Source organism: Diabrotica virgifera, chromosome 5 (genome assembly GCF_917563875.1).
Source record: "Diabrotica virgifera virgifera chromosome 5, PGI_DIABVI_V3a".
In the NCBI taxonomy this organism is placed as follows: domain Eukaryota; kingdom Metazoa; phylum Arthropoda; class Insecta; order Coleoptera; family Chrysomelidae; genus Diabrotica; species Diabrotica virgifera.
Genome location: NC_065447.1, coordinates 162,985,565 through 163,005,623, shown reverse-complemented (window position 1 = coordinate 163,005,623; position 20,059 = coordinate 162,985,565). Strand labels below are relative to the sequence as shown.

The 20,059-nt window shown below is 33.2% G+C and overlaps 1 protein-coding gene across 4 annotated transcripts in view; it reads left to right on the top strand.

Annotated features, from left to right (window-relative positions):
• Nucleotides 1-17,550, top strand: part of LOC126885194 (alpha-amylase-like) — a 54,311-nt gene extending 36,761 nt beyond the window's left edge. For all 4 annotated transcript variants that reach the window (XM_050651636.1, XM_050651635.1, XM_050651634.1 and 1 more), the window contains 5 exons: nt 446-591; nt 2,411-2,615; nt 9,087-9,282; nt 12,530-12,850; nt 17,038-17,550. In XM_050651636.1, the coding sequence (XP_050507593.1) occupies nt 446-591; nt 2,411-2,615; nt 9,087-9,282; nt 12,530-12,850; nt 17,038-17,435 (1,266 nt within the window). In that variant the 3' untranslated portion in view covers nt 17,436-17,550. The remainder of the gene's footprint in view (nt 1-445; nt 592-2,410; nt 2,616-9,086; nt 9,283-12,529; nt 12,851-17,037) is intronic.
• The last annotated feature ends 2,509 nt before the right edge of the window (nt 17,551-20,059 follow it).

The following is a 20,059-nucleotide window of genomic DNA, read 5'->3' as shown; positions in this document are numbered from 1 at the left end:
TAGAGTTAAGAATCATCCTTCAATTTTAGACCTATTTTTTAAAAATGATGCTCAATTAGTTTCTACACTTAAAGTGTCTTCTCCTGTGGGTATTTCTGATCACTCGCTTATTACTGCTCACATTCAGTTTAATCTAACACCGCTTTACAAAAATAATTTCGTAACGTACACCACTACTGATTTACATTTATTCCCTTTCCCAGGAAAGTCAATGCAAAAAGATTTGAGGATCACAGACTTGACCCTAATGAGTCTGTGATCCTCACATCTTTTTGCATTGATTTTCTTGGGAAAGGGAATAAATGTAGAACGTATGCACTGTTGAGGATAGCAACCAATTTCATAAAAACCCGTTTATTTTATTTAATAATAGCAGTTCATTTAATAATAACAAAAAACTACAATAATATAAACAAAATAATACTTAATTTACAAATTATTTTAGGTATCTCCACCAAATGAAAATTCCGTAATCAGTAACAGACCATGGTGGGAACGATACCAACCAGTCAGTTACCAACTCTTTACCCGATCTGGAAATGAAACTGCATTTGCTAATATGGTGCGACGTTGTAGTAACGTAGGAGTCAGGTAAAAATCAGAATAATTTTGTATATTGAAGGAAGAGTTTACAAATGTAGAGCTATCTACTGGTTTTTACTAAACAATTTTCCTTGTTAAACAAAAATTGGTCAATTCAATTATATTCCAATAAAAATTCAGTACAATTTTAAATGCCTGCGAATACAGTATTTTTTCTTATTTATTGAATATCCTAGAAAATGGTGCAACATCCGTTTTGTCTTTTCGTTTCTTAATCCCCATTTTTCCATTCTCTGTTCTTTCAATGTCTTGACTTCATTCCCCGTTTTGTATATTATTTAAGTCCTTGTTGTTTACATTTTCCTTTTATTCCTTTTATTTATGGTATTGTCCTTCTATTAATCCGTGAATATTTATACGCTCTTTTATTACAAAGTCAAATTACTCGTAGGTATAGTTCTGTAATTAGTAGTGGAAAATGTGGGAAATGAATAAATATAGTTAAACTGTGTTCTTGAAAAAAATTCTAAAACATTTATTACCTCAACTATTACCATATAATTTAAGCCAAAATGTCTGATAGGTGCTAATTTGTTCAATTCTTGAAGTAGATGAAAATGAAAGGAATCCGAATCTGACGAAAGTTATGATGCTGGAAATTTGGCGCCGAATTTTAGGCAACACTTCAGCTGTTTTATCTATAATGGAGTCATCCGTACAGTATAAAGTAACGGAGATAAACATACTAAGACCATATTTAGGATGAAACGATATAAGTGTATCGCATAAAGATTAGTATGTTTGTTTGTAATAAGTAATCACTAATGTGCCCGTGTTAAAATATTGATTGATTTATTGAGTCCAAGTCTTTTGAGCCCTCTCCTTGTTTGTCCCCTGATCCTCCATTGTTCAGTCTGATCATGGATGAAATAATAAAAGAGTAAGAACTAAAAAAGGAACGACCACAGTAACTACATTGAATAACGGTTTTTGCTCCAAATTTAAAAGAACCACTTGGATTGACATGAAATTTGGCATACACATAGGTAACATGTCAAAGAAGAAACGTTATATTGTGTCGATGTGTGCTTTTGCCGTGGGGGTAAGTTTCACCCCTTCTCGGGGATGAAAAATATACGTTCAACATAAGTCCGGAAATGAATAAATTAACTAATTTTAAGCAACATTATTACATCCGTTTCATCAAATCTTGTATGTGTTAAAATCTTGTATGTGTTTTAAGGTTACCCTAAAGTATTTGTTTGTTTTATTGAGTTGTTATTATTTTATCCCCAGGTCTTCTGTGATGTTTGCAATATTGTTTGTATTGCGTTTTATCAAAGTTTATTTTCAAACTCCAGTTTCCAGGATTCTCCTTCCAGCTGTTTTATCATATAGAAATATACACGATGTGATGTTCATCGACAAACAAACGACCATGTATGTAGTTATAGTCAATTTTTACTCCCATCTATCCACATTTTTTGTTCCAGTTTTTTAGTGTTTCATCTATATAAAGTTCAAATGAGATGGGTGATAGGCAAAAGCCTTGTCAAATTCCGTTAGCGACTTTAAAGAATTCTAAATAGTTTTGTCGGACTTTGATTCTACATTCATTGTCTTCGTAAAGTGATTTACGGCATTTATGTACATAGGTTTCATGTATCTACTCCGTGATTTTCCATTGTTTTCCACAGGTTGTTGACTGGGACACTATCATAAGCTATTTTTGTTTTTTTAAACACTCTGTACTTCTGAAGTGAGCAGCTGTTCTTCCAATCATTAATGATTTTCCTATAGCTCATTTTCCATTCCTTCGGTATTTTTCCATTAAGTATATTTATTTAATTAAACCACTCTTTCACAGAATCTACGTCGATGCTGTTTTCAACCATATGTCGGGGACATCTGGTACTGGTACCGGTGGACACTCAAGTGACATTGGTTCTTTATCCTACCCTGCAGTACCATTTAAATCCAACCACTTCCATTCTCGTTGTGATGTAAACAATTATCAAGACGCGACGAATATTAGAAAGTGTTGGCTCAGTGGATTACCAGATTTAGATCAGGTTTGTACAAGGGTATTATTTTCTTGCTTAAAAAGTAAAGAGCATAAGCAAAAATGGATTTTTATGTTCAAAACTTCTCGATCACTCTACTACTTTTATCTTTAATTTCAAGTAATGCTGTATGTTTTTAGCACGTAGCTATATAATCTTAGCCACACTCTTAAGATTTTCCTAAGAATACTTCACAAGATCTCGAAGATACCCAATTTGGTTTTAAAAATGCTACGAGAACCAGGGAGGCAATTTTTGCGCTTAACATCCTATTACAAAAATGCCGTAACCAAAGAAAAGATGTATTTGCATGTTTCGTGGACTTCGAAAAGGCATTCGATAAAGTACAGCATGTAAAATTAATGCAAATACCGAAAAATATCGGAATAGATGACAAGGATATCGGTATCAATAAACATTTGTACTGGAATCAAACTGTTATCGTAAAAATTGGAGATAACTACACCGATGAAATCCAGTATTAAAAGACCAGTAGTGTCTGTCTTATCTCTAAAAAACCTAACACAAGCTGGGGTTGGTCCGATGACCAAGTTCAAAGTTTATAGTTCACAGTAAATAATCAAAACACGTTGACTGCATTCCCCAAAATTGTTCATTTTATATTGATATACATATATAGTCCTTTTCGGATAAGCTTAAACGCAAAGGAATACTGCTACTAACCATGATTTATAATAGCATGTTAGTGTTACTATATTAATGTAAGTTTGCGCAAATTATTTTTATCCTTAAACCAGAAGAACCTTAAACAGAGGCAGCATCATATCGACCAATAAGCTTGCTAGCAACAATTTCTAAACTCTTTGAAAAGTTACTTTTAAAAAGAATAAAAGAAGTAACCATTTCAGAAGTCATTCTAGATCATCCGATAAGAAAGACACTCGACAACACAACAATACCAGAGGCTGGTACACTATATTAGGATTATTAAATCTATTTTCGTCTGCCGGGGTCCCCCTTGAATCCGCCACTGTCAGAGAGAGGAAAGAAGACTTAAGAAAAATTGTTCAGAAGACCTCACTAGGTAATTACTACGACAACAGCCTTTAACACATTTACTTATTAAAAGACTAAGTTTAAAAAAAAAGACTAAGTTTTTCAACCTAATAAAAATATTTGTAAATTAAATATTTTTAAAAGATTTTTAATTGAAAAATTTTATTGGCCCATTTCCTGGTGACAACCTCCAACGCTTCTACAATATGCAAGCCAAATGAATGCTGCAGTGAAGATTAAAGGGAAGGAATTCTACACTATGCAATTCACAACCCCCGTCTGCAGCGTGGTAAAGTTCCAACGGAAAATGGACCTAGTTACTCTATAGGAGTAATACTAATATAAAAATAAAAATGTATACCATTTTTATTCATTCAGTTGCGGTGCGAAACCAAAACTGTCTTAATTTTTACTCAGATCAGAGAGTGCAGCCAGCACTCCTATCGACGATTTCACCTCTTGTTAGAGGTTCATCAGAGACTGCATAGGCTGCATTTCTCTGGTCCAGGTAAAAATCTTCGACATATCCATCTCCCACCGCAACTGACGAGATGGTAGTAGGTGCCTAGCGGCATCTGCTAAATAAAAGACTAAGTTTTTCAACCTAATAAAAATATTTGTAAATTAAATATTTTTAAAAGATTTTTAATTGAAAAACTTTATTGGCCCATTTCCTGGTGACAACCTCCAACGCTTCTACAATATGCAAGCCAAATGGATGCTGCAGTGAAGACTAAAGGGAAGGAATTCTACACTATGCAATTCACAACCCCCGTCTGCAGCGTGGTAAAGTTCCAACGGAAAATGGACCTAGTTACTCTATAGGAGTAATACTAATATAAAAATAAAAATGTATACCATTTTTATTCATTCAGTTGCGGTGCGAAACCAAAATTGTCTTAATTTTTACTCAGATCAGAGAGTGCAGCCAGCACTCCTATCGACGATTTCACCTCTTGTAAGAGGTTCATCAGAGACTGCATAGGCTGCATTTCTCTGGCCCAGGTAAAAATCTTCGCAACTGAATGAATAAAAATGGTATACATTTTTATTTTTATATTAGTATTACTCCTATAGAGTAACTAGGTCCATTTTCCGTTGGAACTTTACCACGCTGCAGACGGGGGTTGTGAATTGCATAGTGTAGAATTCCTTCCCTTTAGTCTTCACTGCAGCATCCATTTGGCTTGCATATTGTAGAAGCGTTGGAGGTTGTCACCAGGAAATGGGCCAATAAAATTTTTCAATTAAAAATCTTTTAAAAATATTTAATTTACAAATATTTTTATTAGGTTGAAAAACTTAGTCTTTTATTTAGCAGATGCCGCTACGCACCTACTACCTTCACGTCAGTTGCAATGGGGGACTAATATGTCGAAAAATTTTTACCTGGACCAGAGAAATGCAGCCTATGCAGTCTCTGATGAACCTCTAAAAAGAGGTGAAATCGTCGATTATAGTGCTGGCTGCACTCTCTGATCTGAGTAAAAATTAAGACAGTTTTGGTTTCGCACCGCAACTGAATGAATAAAAATGGTATACATTTTTATTTTTATATTTACTTATTACTTTAAAGAAACAGAAATATACGTAATAGAAAGCTATACATATAATGAAATCGAACTAAGCCTAGCTAAAGCAAAAAAAGAACGATCAAAACCCTAAAGAACAAAATTGCTGAAGGCCCCAGCGGATTACCAAATGAACTGATAAAAAACGGATCGCAAAAACTTTTTCGCGTGATACACAAAATGTTTGATAAAGTATTGAATGGAGGAGACTTACCGGCAGAATGGACTCAAGCATTTAATGACATCAATATGTTATAAAAAAGGAAATAGTTAAAGGAAAAGATTATCGAAAAGGAAAAGAAAAAACTATTGCGAAACTATCGAGGACTCAGGATTATGTATATCGTCTATGGGCAGACTGTATGGAAAGATCATAAAGGAAAAATTAGAAATACATATTAAAGCATAAAATCGGAGAATTCCGGGAAGGGTCCACAGCGGAAAAAGCAAGCTTACAACCAAGCTATGGGAAAAAATTAAACACATCAAAGTTCCACGAATATTAATAAAAGCAGTGAAAGAATACAAAGTATAAGAATAACAAAGTAACTATCAAAACGGGCAATAGAATATGCAGTCCATTTAAGACCACAAAGGGACTGCTCCACATCCCCTACTCTGTTTAAATTATTCCTAGAAAAAAACCTGAAACCATGGAAAAAAAAATGCGAAGGAATGGGCATACTAGAAAGAAATGAATAACTATATTTTGCTGACGATCAAATAGTGAAATCATGGAAAAGAAAATGCGAAGGAATGGGCATACTAGTAAGAAATGAATAACTATATTTTGCTGACGATCAAATAGTGAAATCATGGAAAAGAAAATGCGAAGCAATGGGCATACTAGTAAGAAATGAATAACTATATTTTGCTGACGATCAAATAGTGAAACCATGGAAAAGAAAATGCGAAGGAATGGGCATACTAGTAAGAAATGAATAACTATATTTTGCTGACGATCAAATAGTGAAATCATGGAAAAGAAAATGCGAAGGAATGGGCATACTAGTAAGAAATGAATAACTATATTTTGCTGACGATCAAATAGTGAAATCATGGAAAAGAAAATGCGAAGGAATAGGCATACTAGTAAGAAATGAATAACTATATTTTGCTGACGATCAAATAGTGAAACCATGAAAAAGAAAATGCGAAGGAATGGGCATACTAGTAAGAAATGAATAACTATATTTTGCTGACGATCAAATAGTGAAACCATGGAAAAGAAAATGCGAAGAAATGGGCATACTAGTAAGAAATGAATAACTATATTTTGCTGACGATCAAATAGTGAAACCATGGAAAAGAAAATGCGAAGGAATGGGCATACTAGTAAGAAATGAATAACTATATTTTGCTGACGATCAAATAGTGAAACCATGGAAAAGAAAATGCGAAGGAATGGGCATACTAGTAAGAAATGAATAACTATATTTTGCTGACGATCAAATAGTGAAACCATGGAAAAGAAAATGCGAAAGAATGGGCATACTAGTAAGAAATGAATAACTATATTTTGCTGACGATCAAATAGTGAAACCATGGAAAAGAAAATGCGAAGGAATGGGCATACTAGTAAGAAATGAATAACTATATTTTGCTGACGATCAAATAGTGAAACCATGGAAAAGAAAATGCGAAGGAATGGGCATACTAGTAAGAAATGAATAACTATATTTTGCTGACGATCAAATAGTGAAACCATGGAAAAGAAAATGCGAAGGAATGGGCATACTAGTAAGAAATGAATAACTATATTTTGCTGACGATCAAATAGTGAAACCATGGAAAAGAAAATGCGAAGGAATGGGCATACTAGTAAGAAATGAATAACTATATTTTGCTGACGATCAAATAGTGAAACCATGGAAAAGAAAATGCGAAGGAATGGGCATACTAGTAAGAAATGAATAACTATATTTTGCTGACGATCAAATAGTGAAACCACGGAAAAGAAAATGCGAAGGAATGGGCATACTAGTAAGAAATGAATAACTATATTTTGCTGACGATCAAATAGTGAAACCATGGAAAAGAAAATGCGAAGGAATGGGCATACTAGTAAGAAATGAATAACTATATTTTGCTGACGATCAAATAGTGAAACCATGGAAAAGAAAATGCGAAGGAATGGGCATACTAGTAAGAAATGAATAACTATATTTTGCTGACGATCAAATAGTGAAACCATGGAAAAGAAAATGCGAAGGAATGGGCATACTAGTAAGAAATGAATAACTATATTTTGCTGACGATCAAATAGTGAAATCATGGAAAAGAAAATGCGAAGGAATGGGCATACTAGTAAGAAATGAATAACTATATTTTGCTGACAATCAAATAGTGATCGCACAAAACAAAGGTGATCTCAGCTTTATGATGAGAAAACTGGAAAATAAATATACAAAGTATGGAATGGAAATAAATCTAAAGAAAACTGAATACATAACAACGGAGAATACAGAAATAAAGCAAAGGAACAGACAAGTACAAGTATTTAGGTTTCATGATATTAAACAAAGGAACAACTAAGGAAGATAAAAATATACTAGGACAAACTAGGACTGCATACAAAAATTGAAACCGGTACTGTGGGATACGAGCATTAGTCGAAAAACAAAAAGAAGAATATATAACACCACGGCAAGAAGTATCCTGACTACGGATTAAGAACATCAGTATAAAAACAAATAGAAGGATGTATAACACCATGGCAAAGATTATCCTTATGGGTGTGAAAATTGGATAATAAATAAGAAAATCATAAACAAAATAAAAGCAACAGAGATAGAATTCCTACGGAGAAGCTGCATAGTAACAAGAAGAGATATAATAAATAACATTGAGATTAAAAAAATAATGGGAATGAACTCAGATATAGACTACATAGGACAGAAGGAATTAACCTGGTACGAACATGTCAGAAGAGCAGACAAAAAACGTTGGAATAACGAAGTGAAGCTCGACAGGAAAAAGGAAGAGAGACAGACACCGAAGATCTTTCAAAAATGAAGTGGACTAAGCAATGTAAAAAAGAAATCTGCAGGAAGAGGGCTGGCAAAATGGAGAGAGCGGTTGAGTGAAGGAATACAGTGAAATTGTCGAAATCCTTAGTATATACTTATTACTTTATCGTTTAAGTAGGAGATTGTAAATTTTCACTAGTAATACCACTAGAGGTCAAATTATTTCCGGAAATTTTTTTGAGATCATGAATATTTTGAAAATTTCCCGAGTCGCAGACGAGGGAAATTTTCTAAAAATATTCATGATCAAAAAAAAATTTCCGGATATTAATTTGACTTCGCGTGGTATTCGGTAAGAAAATTCCACACCAAATTTGCATTTGAAAATCCAAAGCTGCATGAACAGATTAATAGCGCGCCATAGCTTTGTCAGCAATTATTTAGGGTTTCAAATTCGTAATTTCTACTCATTGTAGTTGCATGGGAATACCATTTCAAGATAGAAAATAGTATATTCTTCAATTTTACATAAGTTTTGAGTAACTACAAGTGATAGAAAATGAATCAAAACTAAATTACGCAAACAAATAAAAACCAGTCTGTCAAAAATGTTCTGTTATTGTAAACGTCAAAAAATTTCCACTATAATTCGCTGTGGGTACTCCGCGAGCAAAAAATTTCCGATAAAATACCTCCGTTGCCATGGTGATCTGTCAAAATAACGTATTTTGATTGGTTCAAAATTACAGGTGTGGAATTTTCATTAAAAAAAATAAGGATTAATTAGGCTCCTCCTACAATTTCCTAAATATTTTATTCATTTAAATTATTTTCATTACACTTTTACCATTTGTTCTCAAATGAAATAATCTCGTATGTCTATGGTATTATTACTATTATTTTTTCTACTGTTCTGATTACAGAGTCATGATTTTGTCCGTAAAAAAATTGTTGAATACTTAAACCATTTGGTAGATCTGGGAGTCGCCGGATTTAGAGTAGATGCTGCCAAACATATGTGGCCCACGGATCTGAAAGCTATTTATAGCAGCGTTAAAGACCTGACAGGACCCGGTTTGAGCGGAAGACCTTTCTTCTACCAAGAAGTTATAGATTTAGGTATGAGAACAAAGTAATAATTATAATTTTTTTTAAATAAGTAAACCGCGTCAACCATGAAAGGTTATTGGCGGGGAAGAGTTGTACATAATATCAGATGTTTGCTTATAACAACTAATTACAATTGAGAACTTAAGCTTATTTGTATATTAGATTGTACAATTTAGTTAGTTTTAGAAACTTAGTCACTTTATCACATTTACTATAGTTCAGAGTACTTTTCAGATCACTTGGTAAATCACTTTTAAGTCGTTCCAGGTAATAGAGTGGGCAACTAACAATAATGTGTTCGATTGTCAGAGGAATATCACAAACATAGCACAGTTTTTGTTGTTCTTTCTTCATTAGGTACTGGTGGGTTAACCTGGTATGTCCTATTCTCAAGCGGTGTTGTATGACTTGATCTCGTCGTTTTTGAGGCATTATCCCTTTTGGTGACAAATTTGGGTTGATGCGTTGTAGTTTGTTGTCGTCAAGTTTTTTCCATCTTTTTTTTTATTTATTGTTGGAAGGAGTATTTTCCTATGATGCGTCAGTATCTTCAGAGGTGTCATCCTGAATACTAAAATCTTGGTTTATTATACTAAGTAGTTTTTTCTCGATTCTTGTAATTCTAGATTTAATTGCTCTTTCGTTCAACATGGGATATATTTAAGTTAGCATATGTCCCAACCCGTGTATATTTTGTGTGTATTCTAGGGCCAGTTTTACTGGGGTGGAAGAACCGTGAACGTCTTCTAAGAATGCTAGTAATTGGGTGTAATTTAGTACATATGGTGGTGATGCATCCTGGATAAATTGTTTGACTGGTTGTAATAATGACTCAATATTAGTAGTGTCTGAAGTGGATTTGCCTAATTTGATAATTTTTTTCTTCTTTTTAATTTGCACTGGTTTTGGTTTCGTGAAATCTGTTGGTATATTTTCTGTAGGAGTGAAGCAAGTAGGGGATGAAACTTCCGAGTAAGATTGTTTATTTTTATTATCGGTATCAGTGCTGACTTGAGCATCCATTTCTTCTCGAGATTCGTCATTTACATGTGTAATTTGATTTTGTTCGGGGCTAGTAGATGGTATTTGTGAAAAAAAATTTTCCTCCGTTTGGGGCTTTTGAGTATTTTGTGGATAAGAGGGATTTGAGGTACAGTACGAGGAAACGTGACCAGTTTGGTGGCATTTGTAACAAGTTAGTTTATCGGAAAGAAAAATTCGGTACGAAATATTTTCAAAATCAATTAGGACGGAGTCGGGTACAGTAAAATTGCCTGTAGGTGCAAAGATGCCAATAGTTGAAACTAGTTTTTAAATAATTAATAAATACGAAATATAAATATTGTTCTTCATATGTATATAAAAACAATGCTTCAATCAAACTACTTCTAATTTGGAAATTGTACTTACAGCTATTAACAGATCACTGTACACTGCTTCTATATATTTCGGTTTATTATTTAAATTTACAATGTTTCTTCTCAAAACTATAAAAGTTGTGGATCTCAAAGTACTTCGACTAATTATAATTTGGAGTGTATTTGAATGATTTGTTTATTACAACTATAAAAAAATCAACTCAAATTAATTATACATGCATTCTCCTTCTATCGGAAAGGTTTTAAGTAAACTGTATATTTTGTGTATCCATCCATAATAATAAATTAAAATTAAAAAAATACTTTTTTATAAATAACAAAAATTTTCCGCATGGGCAGATATTATTTTAGATTTTTTAGTTCAATCTAAATAAAAAATATCTTTTGTAATGTTTCTCTAAGTTGATCGTTTTAGTGTTATAAACAATTTAATACTGAAAAAATAACGAAAGATAACGATTTTCAAGGTTCAAAAACATAAGTAAAAAATATCATGCACAATTACAAAGTACCTAAATTCAAGTTCAAACCTTATTCTATAAGTTTTGATGAGTATTTTGGACTTATTTCATAAGGAACCTTCCTTATTAACAATTAAAAAAATACATTTTAGAACAAAACATGAATTTGAACTTGAATTTAGCTACTTAATGACTACAAAAATAATATTTTTTACTTGTGATTTTGACCCTTGAAAATCGTCATCTTTGGTAATTTTTTTAGTTTTAAATTGGTTTATTAAGTACTCGAAAACGGTGAACTTAAGAGAAAAAGTAAAAAAGACCATTTTAATTGTTATATTTACTTATAGTACATTCTAAAAAATATGAATTAATTATAGTCAGAACAAAATGAGGTCGAGCACCACTTGTTTCTTATAATAATTGTTAACATACTAGATGAATTACATATAAGTAGTTCCACTTTAACTTTTACCATGCATGAAATTATTCTCGAATTACTTTTTATACTAGGTCTCTTTTTTCCTCACAGAAACTAGTATCATAAAATTAGGCCGCTTGTCCATAACAACAATAAGTTAAACAAGGATAAACAACATGGCATTTCGTTGATATAACTTTTCGTTTTACTTTGTTTATTCTGAATTTTGATGTTTATGATTTTAAGTGACAGTGTCATTAGCGCATATTTTATTATTTGAATTTATTGTTTATTGGTTTTTCAAATTATTTAACTTACAGTTTTTATTTATTTGCTTCGTCAGGATAAATAATACAAAAACTTACAACGTGAGGTTAGTTCCTTAATTTATCATTTCTACAAAACATAAAATATCTAAAAATATCCTTATCTTAATGGTTTCCAAATTCCAATGTTTTAATTTTTGCAATTCATTGCATCCGTTCCTTTTATTTCAATAATACGAAATTTCAAAAAATGTATTTCTTCTGTTAGGATATTTTTAGTTCCCGATTTAGTTGTGTTATTTCAATACAGAGCTTTTTTATAAGCTTTCAGAGCTTGCAGCTCCTCTATTGACATAAAAAATTTAATTCTGATATTTCTAATGATAGTTCTGTAAGGTTTTTTAAAAGTCGTATTAAACCTAATAAAAATATAAGAGAATATTCAAAATACCTGTACAATTTATGACAAAGGGAAACTGTGGATTAAATTGTGTAATAGATTCAGGATTTGCAAAAAACGCTAAAAATAAGTATAAAAGCATTTAAAAAATTAAATAAATAAACTGTGAACTAACCGTGTTTAGTAAAAAAACTTTAAAATGTTTCCAATAAATTTTGCATTTTAAGTTATTTTAAAACTCTCTCGATCTCTCGTATAAAACAATACTTTTATCATACATATTATTCTTGAAATATTAAGATTAATTATTGTACTTTTAATAATTTTAGGAGGAGAGGCCGTAAGGAAAACTGAATACAACAGCTTTGGAGCGGTGCTCGAATTCAAATATGGTGCCGAATTGGGTAATGCCTTCCAAGGCCATAATGATCTCCACTGGCTAAAGAGCTGGGGTACAGAATGGGGTTTATTAGCAGGGACTGATGCAGTTGCATTTATTGATAACCATGACAATCAAAGAGGTGGATCTCCAGCTATTCTTACGTACAAAAGCCCTAAGCCTTATAAAATGGCCATAGCTTTTATGTTGGCCCATCCATATGGTACTACGAGGATAATGTCAAGCTTTGCTTTTGATAACTTTGACCAAGGTAATATAATCTATATTTGGGTCATGTAGTGTATAACAATGATCAGAAAAAAATCATCATCGTCACTGGCATCACAGCTGGTTATGTGTTAAAGCCTTCATGAGCGCAATCCTTTATTCACCCTTGTCCCTGATATCTAAGTCTCGGTCTTCCTGTGGCTCGTTGCCAAATCGACCCTCTTCGGTCAAAAACTTTTCTGAATTTTACACCTTACATTCTCCTGATTATATGCTTTATCCATCTAAGGCGTGCTACCTTAATGCATTTTACAAGGTCAAGTTTCTCGAAACTTCTATAAAACTTAAATTTGTAATAGCTGCGCCACACACCTTGCTCGTTTATTTCTCTATTTTATATTCTTAGGATTTTTCGCCCGAAACGTTTAAGCAGCTCTTGGTCTTTCAGTATAAGTGACCATGTTTCTGCTCCATATGTTTAAGCTACGGTCACTTTAACTTTTATGGATAGTTTTGAGACCATGTGTCTTCTTAAGCCATAATAACACTTATTGACAAGCATTGTTCTTCTTATAGTTTCTACTGCTGACGTTGTTATATTAAGTCAACAGCGAGCATAGGTATATGAAGGTATCCAAACCTTCCAGTTGTCAATTATTATTCCTTTAGGTATCTGGTTGCTTGTCCTAGTACAATACATAAAATATTTCGTCTTTGGGGCATTTATATTTAGTCCCATTCTCTGTGCCGATACCCTTAGCGACCGAAATGCACCGGTCAGGGACTCTGTGGAGTACGCCATAGAGAGATCTCTCTCTCTCTCTCTCCTGTCGTTTCCCCATTACTGGTGATCGTGATTTCTTCCAATATTCCTAACAATGTTTCTCCATTGGTCTCTATCTTCAGCTCCTCTAAGAGCTTCGCAGAATGAGTTTCCAGCTGAATGCTTTATTTGGTTAAACCATCTAGTTGGTAATCGTCCTCTTGATCTTCTCCCCGGAACGTTTACAGAAACAATTAATCTCTCCAAACTATCGTCACCTCTGCGAACCACGTGACCAAAGAATTGCAGAATTCGTTGCAGACATATTGTGGACAGCCTTTTTTTAATATTGAGTTGGTTTAGAATGGAAACGTTTGTCCTATGAGCTGTCCAAGGTATGCGCAGCATTCTTCTCCAGCACCACATCTCAAAGGCATCAATTTTTTGGCGCTCGCATGCGTGAAGAGTCCAAGTCTCTGCTCCGTATAGAAATATTGAGAATACAAGGGCATTCACCAGTCTCATCTTGATATTTTGAGAGATAGATCTGTCTTTCCAAACTTTAGTTAGGCGACTCATCGCATTTTTTGCCATACCAATACGTCTCCGAACTTCTGTTTCACAGTTACCATCGTTAGTTATACTAGACCCCAGATAGACAAAGGTGTTTACTATCTGGTATTCCTGTAATATGTTAGTCAGTTGAATAGTGTCAAATCTGTCGACCACCATTATTTTTGTCTTAGCTTTATTGATTTTCAGACCAACTTTATTGCTTTCGTACTCAACTCTTCGCAGAAGATCAAACATTTCTTGCTCATTTGCTGCTATAAGTGTAGTGTCATCAGCAAATCTTAAATTGGAGATTTTCCTACCAGCTACTGTTACTCCACCGGCCCATCCTTCTAAAACCATCCTCATGACATGTTCACCATAAATGTTAAATAAGTCAGGTGACAACACGCATCCTTGTCTAACACCTCTCTCGGTCTTGAATTGGTTTGAGAACTTCTGATCTAGTCGTACTCTCGCTATATTAGACTGGTAGAGATTTTTAATAAGTATCACCAGGTGCATTGGTGCGCTCATTTCTATTAAAATTGACCACAGATTTATCCAGCTTACACAATCAAATGCCTTTTGGTAGTCAACGAAGCATATAATCATAGGTACTTGAAATTCTCTAGACTTTTCAGTGAGTTGTCTCAGGTTCAGGATTTGTTCCCTTGTACCTTTACCCTTTACAAACCCCGCTTGTTCCTGAGGTATTTGGTAATGTAGATAGGTTTTTAATCTGTTTTTGATGATATGCAACAAGATTTTACTAGCATGTGTTATTAGTGACAGTGTGCGGTAGTTTTCACATCTGATAGTAGTTCCTTTTTTGTGTAGTGGGATATAAATTGAGGTACACCAATCAGATGGCCATTTTCCTGAATTCCAAACAGCGACACAGATAGAATGGATGATATGTAATCCTTTGTCACCTAGTAACTGTAGTATTTATAGAGAGATATAGAGAGATATGCAGAGGCAATTCATTGCTTGGCAATACAAAAGATTCACAGGGTTAGATCAAAAGGCACAGAGGCAGAGGGAAAGAGCAGTATTATGAATTGGATTTAGGAGGTTTAAATTAGATTTAGATGTGGTCATAAATAAGGCTACTAAGACTACTAAGGCTACTATAATCAAATGTGCGCCTAATGAGAGACAACAACTTTATCAGTACCTTTAGTCCTGTCGCCAGGGGGGGTACAACGGCCTCGTTAATTCAGATGGACTTACTCAAGTTTTTTTTATGTATTTTGACCCGTAGAACACGAATTTTTTGGGTAACAGTTGATCCGGATGTCGATAAGATTGTTATAGACCAAGAACTTGAGGAATCAAATAACAGCGATTTTTGGCAAAACAAAACAATATTTTGTATTTTTTCGGCCATTTTAAGTAAAAAATATTTCTACAAGTTTTTTCGTAGGATGCACAGTTTACGAGATAAACGCGGTTGAACTTTAAAAAAATCGAAAAATTGCAATTTTTGAACCCGAATAACTTTTGATTAAAAAATAAAATAGCAAGTCTGCTTACCGCATTTGAAAGTTTAAGTCAAATTATATCGGTTTTGATTATTTGCATTGGTAAAAATTTATTTTTTTATTGTTTAACAAAGCTATAAACACGTAGGGTTTCCCGTGCTTTTACATGCGTTTTAACGCATGTAACGTAGAAATAGTCTTGATTGCACTAGTACCTATTCTACCTACTCGTTCGATTTTAAATGAGAAATCATAGAAACATCACTCACGCACTAGTTGTTTGTAGCTTTGTTTAACAATAACACAATAAATTTTTAGCAATGCAAATAATCAAAACCGACATAATTTGACTTGAACTTTCAAAGGCGCTAAGCAGAATTGCTATTTTATTTTTTAATCAAAAGTTATTCGGGTTTAAAAATTGCAGTATTTCGATTTTTTGAAAGTTCAACCGCGTTTATCTCGAAAACTGTGCATCCTACTAAAAAACTTGTAGAAATATTTTTTGCTTAAAATGACCCAAAAAATACAAAATATTGTTTTGTTTTGCCAAAAATCGCTGTTATTTGATTCCTCAAGTTCTTGGTCTATAACAATCTTATCGACATCCGGATCAACTGTTACCCAAAAAATTCGTGTTCTACGGGTCAAAATACATAAAAAAAACTTGGGTAAGTCCATCTGAATTAACGAGGCCGTTGTACCCCCCCTGGCGACAGGACTACTTAGCGAAAATGTAAGAGTACCTATATTAAGTTCAGCCATTTCAGGCAGTTCGTCTTATGTAATTTATGTGTTCTTTCCTGCTTAGTAGTGAAACAGAAATTATTTCGAAGATTTTAGAATGATTGACAACAGATACGGAAAATTAGTTGAGAGCCATTAGTAGTGCATGAGAACAGAGATTTTATTAGATTTTATAATTTTAGATTCGCTTGGCGATAGGGTTATTCCTAGTCATTTTTATATTGCTTTCAAGTAGATCACCTGCATGTTGTAGATGTTGGCAGAAATTAGTAATATATTATATTTCCCATGGAAATAGATAAGTACGTCATCAGAGACTTTCAGGGTTTGTATAGGATTGGAGAAATTCGTATGTATATCATTTGTAGTTAGAATTAGGAGTGTGACATTTATATTGGGGAACTCCATCACTCTAAAGTTAAGCCGAGGAAAGTTTACTGGTGGCTGAGACTCTAAAGGGATAGTCAAACATTTTTTATGAAATATTATAATCTACTCCGACCAGTTACATCGAAAGCCAGATTGGTAATTTGGAATAATTTTATTTTCTTCCAGAAATTTACTGTTTTTCTTCCTTAATACAACACAGTCCTGCTCCTTTCACATAAATACAACTTATTTTATGAGACCAAACAAATACTGGTACTTTGTAATACATATTTACATGTGTTTAAACTTTAGGTCCACCTATCCAACAACCTGGTTTTAACGCTGATGACACGTGTACAAATGGTTGGGTCTGCGAACATAGATGGCGTCAAATCTACAATATGGTCGGCTTCAGAAACGCTGTAGCTGGCACAGGTATCAATAATTGGTGGAGCAACGGGAAAAACAAAATTGCTTTTGGAAGAGGAGATAAAGGTTTTATCGCTTTCACTTTAGAAGGCGACATCGATCAAAACCTTCAGACTTCTTTACCGGCTGGTACTTATTGTGATGTTATCTCTGGTAGTTTGAAAAATGGAACTTGTACAGGAAAAGCTGTGAAAGTTGATGGACGTGGCAAGGCCGCTATTTCTTTGTCAACTAATGAATATGATGGTGTTGTGGCTATCCACGTCAACGGAAAATTGTAAAAATATATTTTTTAGAACATACTTCGTAGCAATACAAAATATTAAGTTTAATATACCTAAGTTATATCGTCTTATATTCAACCACGCTGAATAATTAAATTAGAATTTTCCTACATTTCGTATTTCTTTTTAATACCTTTTCTTGATTTGTTTAAAAAATAGCTCTATCATATATGTTTAGACTATTTAATTGTGTTTATAGAATTTATTTAGATATTATTAATATTAATAATAAGTTCTGGTTAATATTCTATCAATATGTAAAGCTGACCTATAAATAATACTCGTATAACCTAATAATACCGCAATAATATATCGCTCACTGAGTTCTATAGCGGCACATTTCCAAGAAATGGTGTTTTGTAATAACCACTACTTAAAAATCACGAAATCTCACTTAATAATTGAACGAAACCGTCATAAGGGTAGCTTGCGTAGAATCCCCTACGGCTCGTTCACATTATAAGAATTTCGACCGTGCGATGATTAAAATCTACATAGTGGCTCGAGCAATCATATGGAATCTATCTCCCTTCGCCGAATGTTTCAAGCGGTGAAGGCAGAAAGTTGCTCGAGCCACTATATATATTTTAACCATCGCACGGTCGAAATTCTTATAACAGGGCTTCCCAAACTGTGCGTCGCGACGCCCTGGGGCGTCGCGGCTTTGTTCCAGGGGCGTCGCGTATCAGCGCGGACTTTTATTCGATATTTTAAACTGATATATGACTGAAAATAATATTAACTGGGATAACTGTGTAGGCGTGCGTACGAATGGTGCCCGAGCGATGCCTGGACAGTATGGAGGACTACAAGCTCTCATCAAAACCAAGGCTCCAAGTGTAAAATGGACACATTTGTCATACATAGAGAGGCCTTAGCAGCAAAGGCAAAAAAATACACCTGAATTAAGTGTTGCGATGGATAGCATTATTAAGGTGGTGAACTACACACGACCCGTGAAATCAAGACTTTTCAAGAACTCTGTGAAGAAATGCCTTTAATTTATTAATACAACTCTCGTTGGCTATCCAAAGGCAACGCACTCGCACATGTACACGAATTAAGAAATAAATTTTACACGTATTTACATACAGAATTGCATAATATTGCGCAAAACTTTATTAATTTAGAGTTTATAATAAAATTAGCATACCTCTGGACATATTTAAGACATTAAATGATCTTAATAAGTCTTTGCAGAGAAAACAATACTCATATCCTGCAATTGGCAGATAAAATTACTGGGTTTCAGAAGAAGTTGCTCTAATGGAAGAGAAAATTACAATATCAAGAAATTGACTGTTTCCCTGCTTTACAAGTTATTCTACAAGAAAAATCGATAGAAATCCTCGATCCCTCTTTAAAAAATATGTTTACGCAACACATGTCATCATTAAGCGAACATTATCTGTTCATTTTAAGAAATTTCAATAAACGACATTATGTTTTGCGTTAATAGCGATTAAAAATTCATTTGCGCAATAAATGCAATCTTATGAGCCAAAAACACAGACAAAATTAATACCTACATTAGTCAAAATAACTGTGTCACTTAATTTTTAACTTCAAATATGTCGAAAAATAATAATTTTGTCGTTACGAATGAATGGTGGAATGGGAGATCTACAGCACCTCATATTGGAGTGTGGACAGTACAGACAAAATATTAAAGTAATGTATGAAAAGTTAATTGATTTAAATTGTCCTTTACCTGTCAATTTAAACGAAATTCTTTTTCCAAAAAATAAGCAGACGTTACAATGTCTTTACGAATATGTAACGTCCTTTAAATTTAAATTTTAAATAGGCTTAGATCATAAAATTAAAAATTGTAAAAATATCACACAAAATTGAAAAATGTATCCATTAATATATTATATCTAACACCCTGTAAATTTAGATAATAAGTAGGCTTAGATATTAACTTAAAATTGTTATTGTAATACCATACAAAAAAAAAAAACAAATAGTCTGGCTAATTGGCTATGTCAAAGCCATTAATAAAAAAAAGTGTATTATTTATAATATAGTGTATGGGAGAATTTGAGAATTGACGACAAAATTCGACGGATACCAGTCGAAAGAACAAGCTGGTTTTAGAAAGGGATTTAGCACAAGTGGCCATTTATTAAGTATGAAAAGCCTTATAGAACGAGCAAATGTATACCACATTCCTCTATATATACATGGTGCGCCAAACCTCTGGTTTTCTTTGATTACGGCTAAATCATGGGATATACAAAAAAATGTTTTTAACAAAATTAATGTATATCGAAGTAGTATATAATTTAAAATTATTTTCGATTATACAGGATGAGTCAGAACGACGGTACGCACCAAAGTTTTGTTTTTTAAAATGAAACACCCTATATATTAAATTATTTTTACATATTTTTTTTAAAAATATTAAGAATTTATAAAAGGTATTATAAGTCTAAAGTTAACAATTTTCGAAATATCTACACTTTTATTGAGAAAAATGGTAATATCCAAAGGGCTGTGAATTAGGCTGTCAAGGTAATAAAAATTTAAATGGCATGTCAAAGTTTTTTAGTATACTGTTATTTTTAAATAAATTAACATATTTGACATATAGCCATAAAATATACAGTGTGATCACT